The following is a 22,168-nucleotide window of genomic DNA, read 5'->3' as shown; positions in this document are numbered from 1 at the left end:
AACAGAGAGCAGAATGATGTAATGGAAAGTGACATTGACATTGGTGGGGATGAAGATAATGATGACACAGACACTGAATAACTTTAAGTTACCTGTATGTGACTAAGGGGTTCTTAAAGCTGCTCATTTGTATACTCTAGGATTTGATACACTGGACTTGGTGTTTAGTTTTCTTTAAAAGTTCTTCTTGGGGCTAATATCCAACTAGGTGGATGTTCATGAAAATATTTTCCTAAAAATGTTGGGAGATATATAGAACCATATTTGCACAAAATATTATTTTGTGTTAATAAAACTGTTATATTTTCCTTATTTTTTTGTATATTGTCTGTCCTAAAGAGCCTATATATGATTTTATTTTACTTCATTTCATTTCACAGTGATATTTCGTCATAAAATAGATCTAAAGCAATAGATATGTCAGTATAACACAGTTGATCAATTTTGAAATTTATTTTGCATAATTATATTTTTTAAATGTAAAATTTGTCATTTTCATACCTTAAGCTACCTACATGGCACTGCTATCATGCATTTTTGGGGTCAGGGGGCATACCTTTTTTTAAAAATAAACATTAGAATTGGTGCCCTTTTTGATACCAATTTTCTGCCCGCCTCACGGACTATATGAAGTAAAAAATATATATGTTTTTCTCTCTTTCGATGTCAAACACAGTATGAATAGCTCTTACCTGTTAGGGTTTTGCACTGGGGACGCTGTTGTTTTGAATGTTTAACAATGGTGCCTCTTAGCGGTAGGGCTATTTGTATTCAGTTGCATTTTTACCTCGGGCTGATTATTTCCTCGTGTTTTTCAAAAAAAATAAAATAATTTTATTTTTTATGTGAACCTATTTCACTCTGTTATTTTATTTGTAACTACTTGTGTATGGAGCTGCAGTCAGTTTTGTCAAATTAGGACGTAAACAGGATTTCGTGGTGTTAAGTGTATGTTACACCCCCGAACACTAGACGCCGCTGTTTGAATCCTGTAGCGCCCGTGAGAGGCGCTCTGAAGTCTTTACCGAGTAACGTTAACGACACAAAACAAAGAGCAGACTGGTCAAGCACTGACCTGACTGAACCACCGGCTTTACTTTAAATAATGGGCAAAAAGCATAAGAAACACAAATCAGAGAAGCATACACACGACGGTAGGTCACTCACGATTCATTAAGCAGGCTGGAGGATATTTTTTTCTTCTGTAGGCTGACAGCCTGTTTTAAGTAACATTCTAAACTAACAGCAGGCACTATGAAGCAGCACTCAGACTCTTGATTCTGTGGTTGAGGAACGTTAGTAGGCTGATATCTGATGTCCACAACGAATATAGAGTAATGTGTGTTTTCTCCGTAGCGTAATCCAAAGGCTACCAAGCTGATTGTTTGGTTGTTTTGCTCCGGAATACTAGCAACTGTTGCTCAAAACATCAGATTAACCAAGGCAGTATCAGAATAACAATTATTTTTAGGTTCTTTTCTCCATAAATGTATTAAAGCCAATTCCTCCTAGAACCAGATGAAAGTGCATTGGGCTTCAGAAATTACAATTTTGTATGTAGGTTTAAAAGAGATTTTTCACAAAAAAAATTTAATATTTTTTGTCGTTGTTATCACTAATACATAGCTGTCTCTTTTGAGAAGAATTATAGGCCTGCTTCTCATAGACATAGTTTGGTATATGAGAAGTATAATTCTTCTCAAAAGTCACAGCACTTGCATATTGTTGTCCTATTGTTATTTTAATTGCTTCTATTGCTCTCCTCATTTGTAAGTCACTTTGGATATAAGCGTCTGCTAATTGATTAAATGTAAATGTCAAAGAGGCAGCTATTTATTAGTGATAACAATGACACACTAAATAATATATTAAGGTTTTCTGTATTAATTAGGTTAGGTTATTAGTATAGAACCTAAAGAGAGACATTGGATAAATCAGTTGTTCAAAGTCGTTTGTGTTTCTGGCATTGAAGAGTTCACCGAGCGTCCTCTGAAGCTGGTGTTAAAAGTGGCTGGGAATGAAGTCACCACAGGCAGCCCTAGCCTTGAGAGTGTTTATGACGACCAGGTAGATTACGACAAACACAACAAGAAAAAGAAGAAGAAAAAGAAGGACGAGAAGGACAGAGCCAGTCCTCCAGTGTCGCCGGCTGACAAAAAGAAAAAGGTGAGATATGAAAACTGTTTTTGGCTTGTGATTTTCTTGTGTTGTTTACCTGCTTACTACGTCCTAAGCAATGAATGTGTCTCATAGATGACCAAAAAGAGGAAGGTCCCAGACTCTGTGGATCCAGACTGGGATGAACAGAGCAGAACTCCTGCTCGCTCTGATGTTTCCCAGGACAAGCCCCTCAGCCTCTCACTTGCCAGAATGGAAGGTAAAGCAGTGCACCCTCTCAGGGTTTAGGATTCATCTATTTTTGATGCTATTGTTTTGAAGGATTGTGTGCTTGTGCTGATTATCTGTTGATTATGGATTTTGTAATTCCTCAGAAAAAGAGCAGACGCCTCTACAGGAGGCCCTGAGTCAGCTCATCCGACAACTCCAGAGGTAGGACTAAACATGGCTAACTTGAGGACAAGTTGTGGATTCATATATAACTAATGCACAGTACTTTTGAAAGATTTGGGTGTCGTGTTTTCGTGTGCCCACCAAGGCTGCATTTATTTAATAAAAAAATGCAGTAAAGACAGAAATATTGTGAAATAATATTACAAATGAAAATTACTCTTTTCTTTTTTTAAATACTTCTTCCTGTGACAGCAAAGCTGAATTTTCAGCATCATTACTCCAGTCTTCAGTGTCACATGATCCTTCAGAAATCCTTCTAATATGCTAATTTGCTGCTCAAAAAACATTAATTGTTATTATCAATATTCAAAACTCTTCTGCTTTTTTTGTGTGTGGAATCCGTGATACATTTTGTTAGGATTCTTTGATGAATAGAAAGTTCAAAACAACAGTATTTATTTGATATGGAAGTCTTTTGTAACGTTATACATTTCTTTACTGTCACTTTTGATTAGTTTAATATGTTCTTGCTGAATAAATGTATTAATTTCTTTAAAAGAAAAACTTCAAACTTACCAACTCAAAACTTTTGAACTGTAGTGTATAACTTAATATATAACTAAAGTGCTGATCTTAAAAAAAAAACTTACACAAATGACCACTGATTCTGCATCAGTCTTCTCAGTCTGAGTATCCTATTAGATCTGTGTTTTGGATCTTATTTTCCTGTTGTGTATGGTCAAAATCCTGTCTGTAATTACTGAATGACAGCTGAACGCTGCTGTTTACTGCAGGAAGGACCCTAGTGCATTCTTCTCATTCCCTGTGACGGACCTGATCGCCCCAGGATACTCTCTCATTATAAAGAGACCCATGGACTTCAGCACTATAAAGGAGAAAGTGAAGAGGGAACAATACCAGTCACTTGAGGAGCTCAAGGTAATGTGATCATCACAGCCATTATTAGGACACAGACTGGCACTAAAGCCCAATTTATACTTCTGCGTCGAACTCACGCCGTAGCTACGTCGTAGGTTGTGTGTAGCACATGTAGCCTATGGTGTACCCTGACGTGCACCTCTCCAAAAATGTAACAACGCGTCAATTCTACGCGGACCGCAAGTGCTGTGATTGGTCTGCTAGAACCCTTCCCTCAGGTTTCTCATTCTCCCTCTGCATGTGTAATTGCACGTCAATGCGGACAACGACGCAGAAGTATAAATGAAAACCGACGCGTAGCCTACAGCGTAGAGTGTACGCCGTAGGTCCGACGCAGAAGTATAAATCAGCCTTTAGGTGCAGTAAGTAATTTCGGAGAAACGCTGTTGAAAATGTAATCAACACCCAAACAAACAAATTGGTGAATAATTGCTAGATGTCTGTTTTGAGTCCTGAAAGTCCTGAAAAAACAAAACATGGGTTTACATAAGCCGCTTTTCCACCATCGGTCTGAACTGTTCTTAAAATGGTAAGGAATGGTTCCAGTTGTGTTTCCACTTCTCGGCCCGGAATTCTCAGCGCGAATGGCTACTTGCGGCGAACCGTGCTGCTTGAATCCGTGAAATGACCTCGCCACTCAGGATTGGTCACTTGTCTGTTGCCTGGCTACCAGTTTCTCTGTAGCTGGTTAAGCCTGCTATTTTCTTAAATCTTAAAACCCTCACTCATCATTGTGTGTTGTATGCTCGGGTTGGCTGGTCTGCAATGTCCATCCGAAGACAAAAACACTGGCATGTTTTTATTTATAAATCTATCCTGGGTTTACTTCCTTCATATCTTTGTACATACATCTGTAAAAAGTATGCTTGTAGCTATAGCCTCCGGTCACAGGAATTATTTTTACTGTCTGTTCCAGTGGTACGTACTGAATTTGGGAAATAGGCATTTAAATTTGCTGCTCCCTCTGCCTGGAATTGTTTGCAAAGTACATTGAAACTGAGGAAACTGGTTCCGTTGGACACTTTTAAAGTAGTTTTAAATGATTTGGAGAATGAAACATCGGGCTGTAGATGTTTTAGCTAGTTATGTATTGATATTGAAATTTGATTGGATTTGCTTGTGTGTGTATATGTGTATGTATTGTTGGATGTTATTTGTTAAATTCAAACGGGCTGTGTCTGTCAGTCTTGGCCAGGACGCTCTTGTAAAAGAGATTCTTAATCTCAATGTGCTTCTTTCCTGGTAAAATAAAGGTTATAATAAATTTGAGTGAAGTAAACAAAGCAATAATAAAATTAAAAGCAATAGCTTACCATTCTCCATTACGCGGCCGCTATTTACATCTGATATCATCAGTAAACCATCGTGTTACCAAGGAAGGCAACGACTGACGCATTTGTATTACATTCCAAAGAGCGGCCGCTATCAGCCCCACAGTGGAAAATGAAACCATAACCGTACCAGCTGTCCCGCAGCGGCACGAAATGGAACAGTTACACATTGAGAACCGTTCGGCCTGACGGTAGAAAAGCGGCTATAGTCCTGGCGAAAGCACTTTAGTAGCCATGGTGGGGGAGGAGAGAAATTGAGCAAGTGGGGCATTTGTAGAAAGAAGGATAGCTGAGATATTACCAAAAAGGAAAAGGTCAGAGAAACATACTTGGAAAATGAAGGGTTACGATCAGGAAAGAGCTCAGACCCGTGTTAATATTGGATAAGCTTTCTAGATGTTAGAGAGCAGGAAGGCCTCAGATGGATGCCGAAGTTGCTTTGTTTCTGCTGAGTAACATTAGTTTTGCCATGTTTCACAGAACCAAGATATGCTGCTGTTGTTGAATCACAGCTGATTCATCCATACTCTCGCAAACTGTTAGTGGTTGCATAGCATGGCGGAGCAATGAACGGAGGGGTGTGTTTATTTGGGTTGATTTCAAATATGCACCTTTAAGTAGTCATATATGAATTATTATTCCAGCTGCCTTTATTTGACAAGTAACAAGCAATGATCTACACAGTCATATATTGAATATTGATAATGGTCATTTAGACGTGGACAGTTGATGAGGTGATGCTGTGCTGTTCTCCCCACAGCTGGATTTCAGAGTGATGTGTGAGAATGCTATGATCTACAACAAACCAGAGACGATTTACTACAAAGCAGCAAAGAAACTCCTTCACTCTGGCATGAAGATCCTGAGCACAGTGAGTAGAAGAAAAACTGGAAAATTGTATTGAAACTTGTATTAGATTGTTACATTTTAGAGGTATAGTTGTTGAAACTAAATTTAGCCTTTTTCACAATTTTATGTTAAAAATGAGTTTTCACACCAGAGGGCGCTGATGTGCCATGCACAATATGATCCCATTATTAGTGTTGTTGTAGTAGAATGTTGTTCAGTTATACCCATTCAAATCTATCAAACTGGAAAAGTTGAACATGAAAATTAACTTTTTTTTGTGTGCATTTAGGAGAGACTGGACAGTTTAAAGCAGAGCATAGAGTTCATGGCTGGCCTGCAGACGTCCAGCAGTCGTTCAGCAGAGGATGGAGACGAGGATGGTGGGACGTCTGACCCTGCCAAAGAGAACTCGTCAGTCATGGACACAAGTGACAACTCACAATCACCCCGTGTAGGCAATAAAGATACTCCAAGGTATGAATCACATATTTCAGTTTTTTTAACTTCTTATTTATTACTAGTTTGTCTAGATTAAAGGCCGGTTCACACCAAGAACGAAAACTTTAACTATATTAGCCTCTGCACCAGTTGTAATTGCACACTGCAGTTATGTTAAAGTCAATGGATTTTAATTGCCTGCCGAAAAAAACAACAACTTGTTTTGTTCCTTTGTGTTGTAATAGTTGTGGTGTGAACTCCATTATTCTCTTATTAGTATTAGTTTTTTTTTTTACTTTATGAGTTATTGTTCATAATGTGAATAGGCCTTAATCCTCCGGTCATCAAAGGTCAGTTCTGTTGAGAGTTGGGCGAAACTTCCTTTCAGTTAGTCTGATCCTGATGTTGCTTTGAAAGTCTGTTTCCTCCCTTTTTTTTTTCTTTTTTTTTCTTTTTTTTTAATTCTTAAAATAATGGTTCATATTAATAACAGGCAGGATATGAAACACTGCCAAATGTGATTGAAAATGCGTGCAGGTTTCTCGCCAGTTGGCAGGTTACTTCGACATAACGCATGGTTTAAAACCGAATGTCTGACCGCTGCTGATCTAAGTGACGTGAGCAAATCAAAGACGCACACAACGTGTAAAAAAAATCTGTCTCAACTTGTGCATCTTACCTCAGTGGAAATAGGCGTTCTAGATAAACCTCTTAGGGTACATTTTCTTCTTCTCCACACTGAGATGCACATCTAAAATATACAAATTTAGAAAGTTATGCAAAGTACACCTTTATCCATAAAATATTTAGGCTGGAAATAGTTTTCAATTCAGAAAGTTAATACCAGATCTTAATCACGGTGATGAATTGGCTGCCATTAAACTAAAATAAGATGTATTGTCTGCCTAAAAAAAAAAAAAAAAGAGCGTGACTTTACTTAAATGGGTGATGTGGTCAGTAAAAAAGCTTCTTTTCTCCAATTTTCCTAACTGTGCAGCTATTCACATTGGCTTTGTAGCTGGATTCAAGGCTTCTGATGCTGTACTGAAGCCAGTGAGACATTCCAAGGTGTTGCCGGGGTGTTCACTGTCTTTCTCTATTTACTCTCTCTTTTTGTTGCTTGCCTACGTAAATCGGCTTGGCTGCTGCAGTGGGCCGGAGCCTTGGAATGCTTAAACATGTTGTGACTTGTAGGCCATCTGTAGCCAACGAGATACGCACAGACACACACTTTGTATCTTTTCAGGGAGGATGAATCATCTTCCTGCACACTACTCCGCAGGGTCCGGTAGAGGCTTGAGAACAGGCCCACAAAGACCACACACTGATCTACTACGACATTATTCATAAATTATCCAATCACTGCTCTGACATCTGAGTTCATTAGGATTTATTTATTTTAGATTTATTTATTTTAAAGCGGGAGTATTACTGATAACACAAATACATTCAGAATTGCATCAATGTTTGTGTTACAGGGACAGTAAGGATGACGCTCAGAAGAGCCAAGCAGAGAAAGACCTGGAGGAGATCAAGAAGATCGTTGAGGAGTCCGGAGGGAAACTCTCGAACAGACGTCTGCAGTGTGAGGTAGGAGTACAACACCAGAGAACATGAACCATGTGTTATTGTACAGCATTCACATGTGAGATCATTCACTGAGCATGTCAGATAACAGTTGATGAACGGTCGCTTTTCTTATGAGCAGCTGGAGTTTGAGAGAAGGACGTCTGATGGCTCAACTACTCTGGGAATCCTGAACCCCGCTGACCTGAGCGCTGGAGGTTTGTGATTATGAGTGTTAAAGAAAACAAGCAAATGTTAGACGTGTGTACAAAACGTGTATCTTATGCTTCCATGCCAGATCCAGGATACTGCCCAGTCAAATTGGGAATGATGGGAGGTAGATTGCAGTCTGGAATAAACACCCTTCAGGGTTTCAAAGAAGACAAGAGAAACATGATCACCCCAGGTATTATACATTCACTCTTCACTCTGTCACTAACTTGAATCTCACTTTGTATCAGTCTCAACCGCTCTGTTAAAACCAATACTACTCTTATTCGTTTTCCTGGAAAAATGACTTGATGAATAAAATGTCTCAATTAGCAATGGGCTTAAGTCTGTGGCCTAACCTTCAGTCATGCGGAGAAGATCATGGGAAGGGTGTGTTATAATCTCTGTTTGAATACCTAGTGTTCAGCTGCCAGAGGAATGTAATATTATGTGCCAGAAATATCTAATTGTTCCTGCTGTCAATTAGAAAAAAATCAGTAGGCTGTAGTTTCTACTATTATGGAAAAAATCATTTATCATTGGTCAGTATCGAATTATTATCATTATTTTGGTCAGTATCGAAATCACGATTATGTAACACGATTATTTCACATGACTTTGGGAACGTGTTGCATTTATTAAAAAGACACCTTCCAACAATTCTTAAAAAAATTTAATTTGAACATTTATTGTACTTTTTGAACTATTAAAATAAATAATATAACAGATAATACTTCAAGTATTTTAATTTTCCCGCAGGTCTACCACTTATAATGCGGGAAATTCCCCCACAAACATTGATTAACCTACAATTAATGTAAAAACAAGTAGATTGTATGAGTAGCCTAAATTAATCCACACAGATTATAAAATCAAATCTATCATTTTAAAACTTTTGCAAAGCCGCAATTTCACAAACCACGTGAGTGTTCAGCGGTGCTGCGTCTTCTCTCTCTCTAGCTGTGTCTGAAATCGCTCCCTATCCACTATATAGTGCACTATTTAGGGTGTCGGCCATTTTGTAGTGGTGTCCGAATTCTGAGTGAACAACATCATTCCCTACATTCGTTCACTACTTTTACCCACAATCCTCTCTGAATTCGAGTGTACATCCGATGTACACTAACTTGCTGAGACACTATTTCCCAAAATCCAACACGATAAGGCGATAGAGCGCGAATGAAAAATAAATATGGTGGACGGCAACAATGTTACCATGGCAACGGCGCACGCGAGATAGAAAACAATCATTTGAAGGACACTGACTGGAAACCCCGCGAAAGTAATGTTTGAAGTAATGAAAGTAATGTTTCATTTTTTTGGTTTTTTTTTTGACAGTTTTATGTATTTATTTATTTATTTATTTATTTATATACCGTTATATCTATATTTGAATAAACAAATGTGTTGTGTTGTGTAGTGTTTTGTTCTCTTTTATTTTCACATATAAATGTAAAAAGTAAATAAATATGACAAGCAAGTGTTTTTTATTATCCTTTTTTTATTTTTTTATCAAATAACGCAATAAACGTGATATACACACATACAATTGTTACATACAATTCATACAGCCGAAAAAGGAAATATTACAGATGGGTAGGTAATGTTTTTGACGAAATTGTCCGAGCTCTCTGACGCGTGATAATTATGTCAGCGTCCGAATTCACTCACTCATTTTCGTTCACTCTTTGCTGATGTAGTGCACTCAACTGCCATTCACTATCTAGGGATTAGTGAATGAGTGAACGAGTGAGCGGTTTCAGACACAGCTTCTGTCTCTCAAAATGGGTTGGACAAAGCAAGCGTCGAAACTACACTCTCGCGTTTAGGAGTCGAGACATGACGGAATTGTCACTTGCACAATCGGGCCAGCATTGCATCGTAACTAAAGTTGATCATTTTCACTTCAAGTCTTATCAGTGTATTCAAACTGAGAGAGTTTACGGCTTCGGGAGGGGCGGAAGTGCGCGTGTCATTCGGAACACAAGACAAATAAGAGTGTTCTTGCAAAACAGAACATGGCAAAATAATAGTTTTTACTGGATTGTACTATTTTGGTGATCGGTTGGAGCCAAAATCGAAATCGAAATGCAATTAATTGCACAGCCCTAATCTGTTTAAAAAAAATAAAATAATTATCTGTCAGTTATCTGTGGTGCTTGCTATATAAAGTTTTGCTCTTGTTCATATTTTAATCCCTAAATTAAAAAAATGTAGGACTTCTTGTCCCACACTGTGACATGAATGATACCGCAAATTGTGAGGGTTAGGCAGAAAAATGTCATAGCCTTCCATTTTAAGAAGCCAGGGATTTGGTAAGCAGCCACACAGCACTGCTCTGTTAACCACTCACAGCATCCTAGTGAGGTTTTTCATGGACATTTCTCACTTGGGGACATGGGAAAATGTAAAACGCTATAGTTGTTGGATACAAATTTTAAGGTTTAGAGTCAAGTTAAAGATTTGTAACATGTAGTTTCAAACTGACTGTTTTGGAGTGAGCACCGCATTAGGTTTAGACCGTCTTTTATAAATCTCTCATTGACTTCTATAGATTTTGGCCTGGGGTGAGGTAACCTAAAATTATTTAAAATAAGACAAAAAAAATCAAGATGTTTATTATTTTATTTCACCCCCCTCAACAACTGTTTCATTTAAGGAACCAGGCTTTTCATAGTCTTGGAAAACCTTGATGTTGTAGCCTAATTTTAAAAGACCTGGAAATTTCTAGACCAGGAAAAGTCATGTAAATTAAGAAAATCTTAAAACAGCATTCTGTAAATGCACTTTTTTATTTAAATTTTTTATGATAAAATAGATTCCATATCCAGTAACATTCAGCTACTAAAACTTCAGATATTTTTATTGTACTTATTTTAGTTACTTTTAATTTACAGAAATTTAGAGTACCAATAGATTAAAATAAGTTTAGGAAACCAATTCAGGAGAAGGGGGAACTTACAATGGAGTCTAGGAGGTTGAGACCCACAGTTTTAGACTGTGTTCTGTCCTTCCTCTCAGTCTAACTGCTGGCTTTGGCAGTTACTTATTGAAACATTGTAAAAAATATATACCTGCTATAATTGGAATCAGTGTATGTTCCATAAATTATGCGTAAAAGTCCCCACATGCCTCTCTCTCTTTTTTTGCAGTTACCTATATGAATTACCTATATGGCCCATTCAGCTCATATGCTCCTACATATGACTCCAGTTTTGCCAATATCAGCAAAGAGGACTCCGATCTTATTTACTCCTTCTATGGAGAGGACAACAGTCAGCCAGAATCTGAAAGGTGTGTGTGTGTGTATGCCTGGAATCAGCCATATAAAGAAATATATCCATGAATTTAGATGACTAAGAAGCAGCCACCTACTCTTTAAAACTGTGTTTTGAACCTACATGCATTTGTGGTGTTATGTGAAGCTGCTCTTCTGCAGGACAAAAGGCCTGATTCACACCCTTCCACCGCTCCCCTTCCATTCCACAATTATAATTTGGATGTGTGTGTGTGTATATGTAGCGTTGCAGATTTCCTTGCTAAATCTGAGGAGCACATGAGCAGGTTAGCAGATAATATCTTGGATGCTTTGACCAGTGGGGAGCACTCGAAACAACTGAAAGAGACAGCAACTGTAAGAAATCTCACTACACACTCATTACTGCAAGTCTTTGGTCAAAATTTACCAGCACATTTAATCCATAATATATGTATACTGTGGGATATCCATTTTAATTCTTTTCAGTGGGGCAGCTTACTTAAATCTGCTCTTGATAATCAATTCTGGTTTTGATAGGATGATTGTTGTTTTCCTCAGGATAATCTGCCCATGGAAGAGCCTGCAGAGAAAGTAGACACAACAGATGATGCTGAGGTAAAGCACTCTAATATCCTCAGAATGAGATTAAAATGTCTACAAGTGCATACTAGAGTACAGCTCACTTGAGTTGAAGTGAAAACACAAACGTGGTATTCAAAGGCAGCGTCAGGACCGCAGACTCTGTGCTCTGCAGCAGCTGTGTCAACAACACCAACCAACTTTCACACACTAATGGAAAGAATATTTGCCCAGACACACACCAACACACTCTTCCCCCTGTCATTTTTTGACTTCCTCCTTCACTCACACTGATGTATGTGTGTGAGGGTGCTGTGGACATAGAAGGAAAGGTAAGCATGGGTCGTCTATGAACATACTGCAGCATTAATCTGTGTGTGACTGCGGTCCAGCTAGCATACCGTAGCAGGGTGGTGCTACTGTTCAACACTGTTTTTAGCAGTCTAAGTATCACATATTATAGCTAGTGGATAATTCATAGTTTTAGCCCAAGACCCAACAAGCTTTTTATCTAGTGATTCCCAACACTGTGTTCTTACCCTTAACGGGATATCTAGTTCCATGGGGTACATGGAAGGAATCTGATTGTGCTTTATAAATTATACAAAACAGAAATGAACAGCCAAATAATATGGCTGTCGGTACATTCAAATAACAATCTGTATATAATGCTATAATACGTTTTTTTTTTTTTTTATATACTTTTCAAAAGTTTGGGCTTGCCATTATTTTAATGTTATTTTATTTGAAAGAAATTACAGTAAAAAAGAATGTTACAAAATCCTGAGAAGAATTCTGAATAATAATAATAATAATAAATGTTTAATTGTTTCCACAACAATATTATGCAGCACAACCATTTTAATATAAAAAATGTTTTTGAATTATTTATGAAGGATTGTGTGATTTCTGGAGTAATGATGCTGAAAAATTCAGGAATAAATTACATTTTAAAGTATATTAAAAATATTAAAGTTTAATTTAATATTTTACAGTATTACTTTTTTAACATTAATCTTAATCAAATAAATGCCGCCTTGCTGTGTATAAGAGACTTCTTTCAAAAACATTTGAAAAAATCGTAAAGACCCCAAACCTTTGAGTGGTAGTGAATACACACAGGCACGCATTGGACTTTTTAGTCCAATAAAAAAGTGACATGATTTGACTTGAGATGCTCGCACTTTTCTCTAAATTTTGAGCACATTTCTGGCCTGGTGTCAGTCCTTGCCCCCCTTTTCACGTCTTTTCGCGCATGTCTCTGTAGGTTGTTGCGTCAGATCCCAGCAGTGTTGATCGTGTGATGGCCCTCAGTTCTGTGGGTTTGAATCCTGACCTGCTTCCTGAGAGCTTCAACACAGAAGGTGAGAATCTCCTGTTTCTGAAGTGTAGTTTGAAATATTAGATGAAACATTTTAGATGTGATCAGACCCTATGAAAATCCAGGCCCCATGTTTTTCCAGTTTATTAATGAACCATTTTCTTCTCCTGAGATGCATCTTTCATGTCTATTATGCTTGATGAACCGATTATGATCCTCCTCCCTCGCGCATCAGTAACACGCGTGAGCTCATTTCCCATCTATTTAACAGCAAACGGATTTATCTCAGTAAAAAAATGTCTTCCTCCCTTAGAAGCAGAGCATTTCCAACAGAAGCTGGATGAGACGACGGTGTTGCTGAGGGAGCTGCAGAAGGTTCAGAAAGAGAGACTGAGTGCCAAACAGCCGCCAAACATCATCTGCCTACTGGTTCCTACTGCTAAAGAGCTGCAGCTTGGTACGCACAAACACAATATATGACCTATGATGACCGCTTCACTGCTCTCACTCTATCAGATAACACTAGACAAACACGAACATTTTTCCTGTCTCGTGTGTTTTTAGTTTTTCCTTACTCAAGGAGTTTTAGTGAGTCAGTGTTGTTGCACATTAACAGACCTGTGGGTTTCAGCAGCTGTTTAAAAGCAGATATACCTAGCACAGTTTTGATAACTTCTAATCCCCACCATTCTTATTGCAGCGGAGAAAGTTACGGGTAACCTGGCCCATTTGACCAGTCAGGTGACCCCTGGTGACGTGTGCAGTGTTTATGGTATCAGAAAGGCCATGGGTGTCTCGCTACCCAATGATAACGCACAGGATACGTTCACACACTTGACTACAGGTAATGTAAACACTCAGCACAAACAAGAAATATCCAGCAAGTTAGACTTCCGTCTTTTTACGCATTTTGTTTGTGAAATGACTCTTGTTTGCTTTATCTACTCAAAAACTGACATTAACAGGAAAATGTGTTTTCTGTGTTTCAGTGGGAGAGATAATTGAACCCATGGAGGGAGTGTGTTGAGATCATCCATCAGTCTGCTTATTCCAGATCATCCCGCAATGGTGCTGTTTCTGATTTACTTTTCATTAAATAAACATCCTTTTTTAAGCATTTTGTGTATTTCCATTCTTAAGGTGCAAAAATTTAACATTAGCAAGTGAGTTAAAATAAATTGCTCATTTTAGTTCGCCAAAAATGTTTCATCATTTACTAAGACCTTTGTTCATCTTCAGAATACAAATGAAGATATTTTTGTCCATCCATTTGAAAGTCTGCACATCAAAAAGATATTGTGAAAGTAATCAAAATGAATCGAGCTGTTTGCCCCAAATTTTCTGAAGAGCAGATTTAATTTATTCACATATTAAAGAGATAGTTCACCTAAAAATGAAAATTCTGTCATTTACTCACCCTCATGTCATGTCGGTCCAAACCTGTATGGAGTTTCTTTCTTCTGCTGAACACAAAAGAAGGTATTATGGTCAACGGTATTATGACCCCATTGACTTCCATCAACTGTTTGGTTACCCATAATACCTTTTGTGTTCAACAGAAGAAAGAAACTCCATACAGGTTTGGACCGACATGACATGAGGGTGAGTAAATGACAGAATTTTCATTTTTAGGTGAACTATCCCTTTAACGATGATCAGTGCACATACATAGAGCACATCAGATATGGTAAACGGAAGCTCAAATGTGCTTGCCTGATACGAGAACAACCCTCAAGAAAACACATTTGAGTTTCTCTTTACTATGTTTGATGTGTTCTATGTATGGGCGTTGATCATTGTTAATACTGAAGCTAAATTATTAAATCTATTCATAATATAAAGCGATAATGTCTCTTCAAAAGACTTTAATTAAATTATGTTTTATTAACAAAGTTCGGGAGGAGCGCATTAAGATAATTAAACCTAATTAAACACGTGGAGCACATTCAGATAATCAAACCTAATTAGACACGAGTGGAGCACACTCTGTTAATCAACCCAATCAATGAGTTAAGAGGTGTGTATATATACAGCAAACTTGCCTCTATTCATTGACAGTTTAACAGCATCCTTCCACCCCCCCCCCTTCTCCTCTCTTCTAGTCCTAAATACTCTTACAACAACTGGGGAGTACTCTGGGTTCGGGCAAAAGTTCTGAGCTTTGAGCCCTCCCCCAGACAGCACGCCAAATACCCATAACCTTTACTCTGTTTGTAACCTTTAATTGATGTAAGTGTGAACTCGTGAAACCGCGATTCATATGGATGATGTCTGTTTTTTTTTATATGCGTGAAAGTTCTGGTTGTGTGGACTTATGAAACTATTAAAATATTGTGTTCACAAACATGAATGTAAGTCTTGTGTGTTTGGAACAACATGAGTAAATGATGAAAATGTCTGAATAAAATATTAAGAGGTTTGAAAATTCTAGCTATAACCTGAGAGAGGTTCATAGCGGCAGTTGTGCTCTCTGCTGGATCACAAATCCTATCATGCTATGGGGGAATTAAGAGTAATCCTTAAAGGAAATGAGACCAAGACCTATGAATGTTATTACTTGTGTCGCCACTGATGCTTTGATTTGAAGCCAAAATAAAGGTTTTATTTTAATTTTATTTTTTACAAAGAATCATGAGTAATTCTAATCAGCCTTTATATTTGGCAATGCCAGATATAACTTCAATGACAAACATTTGCAAATGAACATTTTAGGGAAATAAAATCATCCATTGGGAAATAATGTTGGTTCATGTTTCTTAATGCTCTCTTGAGATTTGCTACTGTGATAAGGCAACACATCATTTATCTGTTATAAATGAATCTGCTATTAGAAATATACAGTCTCACTCTGCAGAATGAAGCCCCATGTCCTGTGTGACCTATGACCTACGGGTACAGGAGATTTCTCTCAACAATTTGGCAAAATGCTACACAGGAAGCATATTAAGTGTAAAATGATTTATTCTCACAAACACTGGTACAGAAAGGCAGCACAGTCTCAAACCATGTAAATTCAGTCCCACTAACACTCAATGAGTGCTGAAAACCCAGAGAGGCGCATAGGAATTGCAATCTAAATTGAATGTTTATGCCTATGGCTTCATTAGACATAAATACTTCCCACTTTCACTAAGCATTCTCATGGAACAGAAACCATTTGAGCAAATCAATTTACTGCGATGTGAGCTAAGATGCACGAGTACATCCATTCGTGAATATACAACTTCAGATGAGAAGCCACAGAGCTATTTGGTCAAGATCTGAGAAAGACGATGGGAAATCGATGAAAGTACATTTTCACTTTAAGATCTTTAATTTTCATTCATTTACATTTATTCCCCTGGTATATGTAAACATTCTTTAATAGTTGAATCTGTAGGATATTATGAAGCTAAGGAAGGCCCAACTCCAAAATCCACAATCTCAACTCAAAGGCAACAACAAATCAACACTGAATGTCAAAATTTGGCATTCAAAACACTTGGCAGTTTTTTTTTTTTTTTTGAAAACACAAAAAAAGCATCCACAGTATGTAGATTCAAGCAAGAATAGCCACTATTTTGTTGGTCCAAAAGTTGACAGAAAAGTTAATAATAAAGGACACATTATTTCAAATGACTGAAGAAATTCTAGATATTTTCACATCTGTTTATCTGTGATAATGAGTTTGTGTGGGTCAGGTGTTCCCTCTGCCGACAAGCTCAGTCATCCCAAATCAGTCTAAATCCAACAGGATCAAGGCCACTATGACAGCAGTACCCAGAAAGTCTGAGAGCAATACTGAGAACTAATATTTTCTTTCAGCGAACTCAGTTCCCCACTGTCTGTGGTCTGTGTCCCATAAGAGGATCGCACAGTTCAGCTTGTGTTAGTGCGAGATGTGTTTATGTATACGTTGCTGCATATCTGAGAGTTTCAGGTCTCCAAATGCTGCCAAAACAAACTCTTAACATTTCAAATTCAGAAAAAATGTGGAGTTCTTTAGACATGCTCTAAAGAAACAAATCCAGTAGCAATAAAACATTCTTGAAAAAAACAACAACAAAAAAACAGAGAGATCACATATAGGTCCAGAGTCTGTGTGTGTGAGTGTGTGTGTGCGCGTGTGTATGTGTGTGTGTGTGTGTGTCGCTGTCAATCTCAGCTCAGACCGATGCCCTGCTGTTTGCTGGAATCTGTGCACACAAAGAAGGTTTTGAGCTCTCCTTTGCCCTTCACATTGATCAGGCCACGACACTCACATAAGTAGCCCAGCTTCTGCAGGACATCTGACGTCTCCTCTGTCACCTGCAACACAAACAGATGTCAGAAAAACTGATCTTCATTTCATGTTTTAATGAGGGCAAATCACTAAGCTATTTTGAAAATCTAGACATGAGAAGAGAATTATCATCATAGTGGATCTAGAGACGTGAAGTACTGTAAGAGTAATTCAATTCCTACCTGTATTTTTCCCAGCTCTCCAGTGCTTTCCATCCGACTGGCCACATTCACAGTGTTTCCCCAGATATCATACTGTGGTTTCCTGGCTCCAATCACCCCAGCAATCACTGGGCCGTGGTTTATACCTGCACAAACACACGCAGATCAATGAAAAAAACTCTTGAAACATGACATTTGCATTTGAATTCATGCTAAACCAGCAGTCATTTACTGTCACTGTACTAATGGTGCATGATTTTGGGGTTTGGGGGGAATCTAAATGTGATTTAAAATGCGATAAAAGAAAAAAAAAAAAGGTTTGCTGTGCTTGGTCACAAAATGTGTCAAGAGTTTGAGAGTATACAACAATTTGATCATAAAATAATAATAATAATTATTATTAATTTAATCACAATTATTACAAAAAAATATCAAACAAAATAAGAAAGAGTATTATTGTAACATTTCACTGTAAAATAAAATAGTTTAAGAAAAATATGATATAAGCTGTGCAATAATAATAATACAACTGTTAAATTACAATAATATTTACAGATGTCTTCAAAGATGTGAACATGGTTAGCACGTTGCGTTCACAATTGCTTGTTATAAGTGACCCAAACACAGCATTTACTGTGATCCAAGCCACTCTGAGATGCTGAAAACACTGGATAATGAGCTGCTTGCGTGTAAACGAGCACACTGTCTCGCTTCACTCTAAAACATGCAGCGCATCTATTTATTTAATTAAATCATAGCATTTGTGTAGCCCTGGACTGTTGTTGCTTAGTGACAGTAAAACTGTAGTTGAAGCTCAATATAATTTGACTCACAGAGTACTTGATTCCAGCGATACAGTGAGTTTCATCCTAAAGTGACAGCTGGAATGTTGTTTTCCTTTTTATAGTAAAGTCTTTTAGAAGGGATTTGTGTCTGTTGTTATAGTTTGATCAGATCTCAGCCACAGATGGGTGATATGTTCTCAGACTCTTAAACGGAGCGTTTATGAAGCATTTCATGCCAGTTCCCTGAGCGCATCTGTTATCCCTGAGCTGCTGAAGATGCCTGAGTTCTCTCTTATGAGCTGCCTTTGTTTTTCAATGAGATTTTCAGCTACATCCTGTATATATTGGTTTCATTTTTAACCCTTAATTCAAAAGTCAGAGTTGTAAAGGCTAAAATGAAATATCTCTTGAAATACCTGGAGATAAAGTGTCCTCCAAGCAAAATTAACAGTGATGTAGAATTGAGGGTTTTGTAGCCAGACTTACCGACGCGAAGCCTGAATGTGTTGAAGGAGTGTCTGTTGATGCCGTCCAGCTTGCCGATCAGAGCGATTGCGAACTCCACCATGTATCCTATCTGTGCATTCTGCCTCTCACGGTCCTGAGAGCACACACAACAGAGCTCAGAGATACATAAATGATGTAGCTTGAAGGACACTTTTATACATGCAAGGTGAGCAGGGGTCAGAGAATAAAATGACTTGCATAGCCAAAAGGAACTTCTTTTATTTGGTTTAAAAATGTGCAGCCTCCAATTTTTATCACCTTATTCATCAAGTGCACCTCAGTCACAAATGCTGGAGAGTCTTGAAAAGACTCTTTTCATTTTCCATAACAATATAGTCAAGGTGAATTGAAATCTTAAAGGGATACTCCACTTTAAAATGAAAATTCTGTCATCATATACTCACCCTCATGTTGTTTCAAACCTGTATGAATTTCTTTCTTCTGCTGAACAGAAAGGAAGATATTTAGAAGAATGTCAGTAACCAGACAGTTTCTGGTCCCATTGACTTCCATAGTATATCTTTTTTCCTACTATGGAAGTCAATGGAACCAGAAACTGTCTGGTTACTGACATTCTTCTAAATATCTTCCTGTGTGTAAAGTGGAGTATCCCTTTAAAAGCACATATGTATTATTACAATTCATAAATACTTTCAGCATGTTAACTTTTCAATGATGTTCACTTCACATGCAAATCTCATGTAGTCAGTGGTTCTCAAAGTGTGGTGCGCGGGAGATCAGCAGAACATGAACTGCTGAACAGTGTTCAAGTGCACAAAAAGTGGTTGGTGCCCTGCCTTTATAAAGCAGTACTGAATGCCAATTCCACTGAATCTTTCTTCTTCAGAACCAAACCGTTGACTTCGCACGGTCGGAACAAACCCGACATACAAGTTCCTCGCCATAAAAAAAGCAGTGCCAGTGGACGGCATCACTGCTATTGTGAACGCACCACTACGCTGCCATGTTCCAGCGAGAAGATGCAAGAAGCTGGTCCAGATAAGTAGAAAGAAGCAACCACGAAGCACACATCCAAGTGGCACTCAAAAAAGAAAGAAAACAAAAGAGAATAAATTCAATACAGAAAGTTTGCCAAAAATTCGCCGAAAAATCCAAATGAAACATCGGATGAGGTGGAAGACTCAGCCCGCACCATCAGCTAGGGTTGGGAATCGAATTCCAATTCTGGATTCAGATACTTAAGGTCAGGTATCGGATGCTTGTTGTAAAATGTAAATTTCTATTCCACTAATCAATTCCTGTGTGCACATTTTATTGTGATTTTAAATTATTTAAGCACAAGAAGATGCACTCGCCTCTCATATAGTCAAGACAAGTCACCTTCATTTATATAGCGCTTTAAACAATATAGATTGTTTCAAAGCAGCTTTACAGTGATAATAGGAAATTAAAGTAACAGAGATTGTTTTGGCTTTACAGCAGCTCTAGAATAAAGTTATTGTCCAGCTAAAGTTAGTTTTGATTGATTCACTTCCGTTGCTAAGATCACCAGTTATTAACGTATGGGCCGCTAACACGACACCGTTCTAACAGATAACACTCAACTCAACAGTGCTTGGTGGCTCGAGAACGCAAACCCTGAAATAGATTCCAAGGCGCAAACCTCAAAAACGCGAACCCGCGAAAACGTGTGCACATGCGCATCACGCATCACGTGTCTGGCCTTGAAAATGTTTAATACAGAATTATTTATCGCTTCTGTGGCCAAGTGAACTGGAATTATTTTGACAACATAGTGCGCAATTATGAATTCAATTGAGTTCTCTTTCGCATCTTTTTGCTCTTGAACGGACAAATACACACACAATGATGTCAAAATATCCTAGGAAAGTCACTGATCTTGAATAAATAACTTTAATAATCTTTATTTTAGTTATAAAAAGAGCTGTGTTATTTTACATTTGATTATATTTGATTTCTTGGTTCAGTTGTATTCATTTTGGTGCTATTGCAAATTTTTTTATTTGTTCTTATTTTATTACTGACCATTTAATTTGTCTTTAATAATGTTTAAAATATATATTAGTAATTCTAGTTGTTTTTACTGCAGTATTTCTGTTAAAACCAAATAGGCAAAAGTTCCTCATGTAAGTGTTCTTTAGCCTGCTGATTTATGTTCATGGTATTCAGCTGTAACAAAAGGTTTTGCAAAAGTATATACATCTGTCTTTCCTTATTGGATTCTCCATATAAGGAATTGCTCAAATTCAAACAATACCCAACCCTAACGGCAGTGGTGATTATAAGGCGTGTATGCAACGTATAACGTGTCTGCTTCTTTTGTAAGCTCTTTACAAGGGGAAGCATATTTTCATTGGTATTTCACTCAACGCTGTATTATGCATGCGAGACAAGTAATTGTGTATGTCTGTACGCATGTGCATGCCCTCACAGTTTTCACAGATTCACGTTTTTTTTAAGTTTTCACAGAGATAATAATGGTATCACTTTCAAAACTCGTTTTCAAAAACGTGCACTTTGAAACCTACTTCAAAGTTTGCGTTCTCAGGCCACCAAAACGCCGTTGTCAAGTAAATGAACAGCTAGAACACATTAAAAGTTTTCTGTAAGCGGCACCTAAGTTAATAACTAATGATTTTTACAACGGAAATGAATCAATTAAAAACTTACTTAAGGTGGACTGATTTTCTTCTAGAGCTGCTGTAAAGCCAAAACAATCTTTATTGCATTAATTTCCTATTATCACTGTAAAGCTGCTTTGAAACAATCTGTATTGTAAAAAGCGCTATATAAATGGTGACTTGACTTGACAAAATCAAGACCTCAGATAAATTCAAGAAGGTTTACTTATAACTGAAATGAGCAAGAGCCAAATTGTAAAAAAAAATTGTCTGCTGTTATGCAAAGAAAAATAAATCCAGTTTGAAATGTTGCAAAATGCAATGTTGGGGCTTAGGGGCCTCAGAACCTCTATCATAAGTCATGCAGCGGCGTAAACTTATGATGCCATAACAAAACCATCCATTTTGTGTTAAATTGTGGTAGATGTTTCTATCAAGCTTTTGAAATTCTCTGTCATTAAAGATTTTTCCACCTGAATGAAAGTTTGAGATTTAAATATGCTGCAAACGACCTGTTGCTATGAACCAATAATAACAGCAACCCTGATGTTGCATGTTTATTAATATAGAAATACAACTAATTGAACCTTTTATTATTAATAATGAACTGTAATAATCCTAGCCTGACAAGCCAGAATCACATCAAGATGTTGGGTCTGGGAACACAGCATTGGCAGGGCTCAATAAACGGTTGTCTTTCAAATTCCCTCTGCACGTAATAGGATAGCGCTACAACCAACCAGAGCGTTTTCCCACCAGCGGAGCTAGTTTACAGATTAAACTTTTGCCGTATCTGGTCGGCAAAACTTCGAACACATCTTCCTTTTTTAAGAATGACTTCAGTGCCG

General features: G+C 37.6%; 2 protein-coding genes across 3 annotated transcripts in view; one reads left to right on the top strand and one right to left on the bottom strand.

The window, feature by feature from the left end:
- The first annotated feature begins 996 nt into the window (after positions 1 to 996).
- On the top strand, positions 997 to 16,506 carry brd7 (bromodomain containing 7). The gene is made up of 17 exons (XM_082161151.1): positions 997 to 1,154; positions 1,973 to 2,166; positions 2,254 to 2,377; positions 2,493 to 2,550; positions 3,306 to 3,450; positions 5,542 to 5,652; positions 5,920 to 6,104; positions 7,547 to 7,658; positions 7,777 to 7,852; positions 7,933 to 8,040; positions 10,997 to 11,138; positions 11,367 to 11,478; positions 11,662 to 11,718; positions 12,950 to 13,046; positions 13,317 to 13,460; positions 13,704 to 13,847; positions 13,993 to 16,506. Exons 1-17 carry the CDS (start codon positions 1,106 to 1,108, stop codon positions 14,028 to 14,030), a joined length of 1,896 nt encoding a protein of 631 aa, XP_082017277.1. The 5' UTR covers positions 997 to 1,105; the 3' UTR covers positions 14,031 to 16,506.
- The window catches only part of adcy7 (adenylate cyclase 7), a 50,505-nt gene continuing 44,283 nt past the window's right edge, over positions 15,947 to 22,168 (bottom strand). For both annotated transcript variants that reach the window (XM_082161132.1, XM_082161133.1), the window contains 3 exons: positions 18,697 to 18,811; positions 17,447 to 17,571; positions 15,947 to 17,290 (listed from right to left, as the gene is read on the bottom strand). In XM_082161132.1, coding sequence (XP_082017258.1) covers positions 17,144 to 17,290; positions 17,447 to 17,571; positions 18,697 to 18,811 — 387 coding nt within the window. In that variant the 3' untranslated portion in view covers positions 15,947 to 17,143. The remainder of the gene's footprint in view (positions 17,291 to 17,446; positions 17,572 to 18,696; positions 18,812 to 22,168) is intronic.

The sequence above is a fragment of the Leuciscus leuciscus genome, assembly GCF_965113295.1.
Source record: "Leuciscus leuciscus genome assembly, chromosome: 2".
Classification (NCBI taxonomy): domain Eukaryota; kingdom Metazoa; phylum Chordata; class Actinopteri; order Cypriniformes; family Leuciscidae; genus Leuciscus; species Leuciscus leuciscus.
This window is presented reverse-complemented; position numbering and strand designations above follow the sequence as displayed.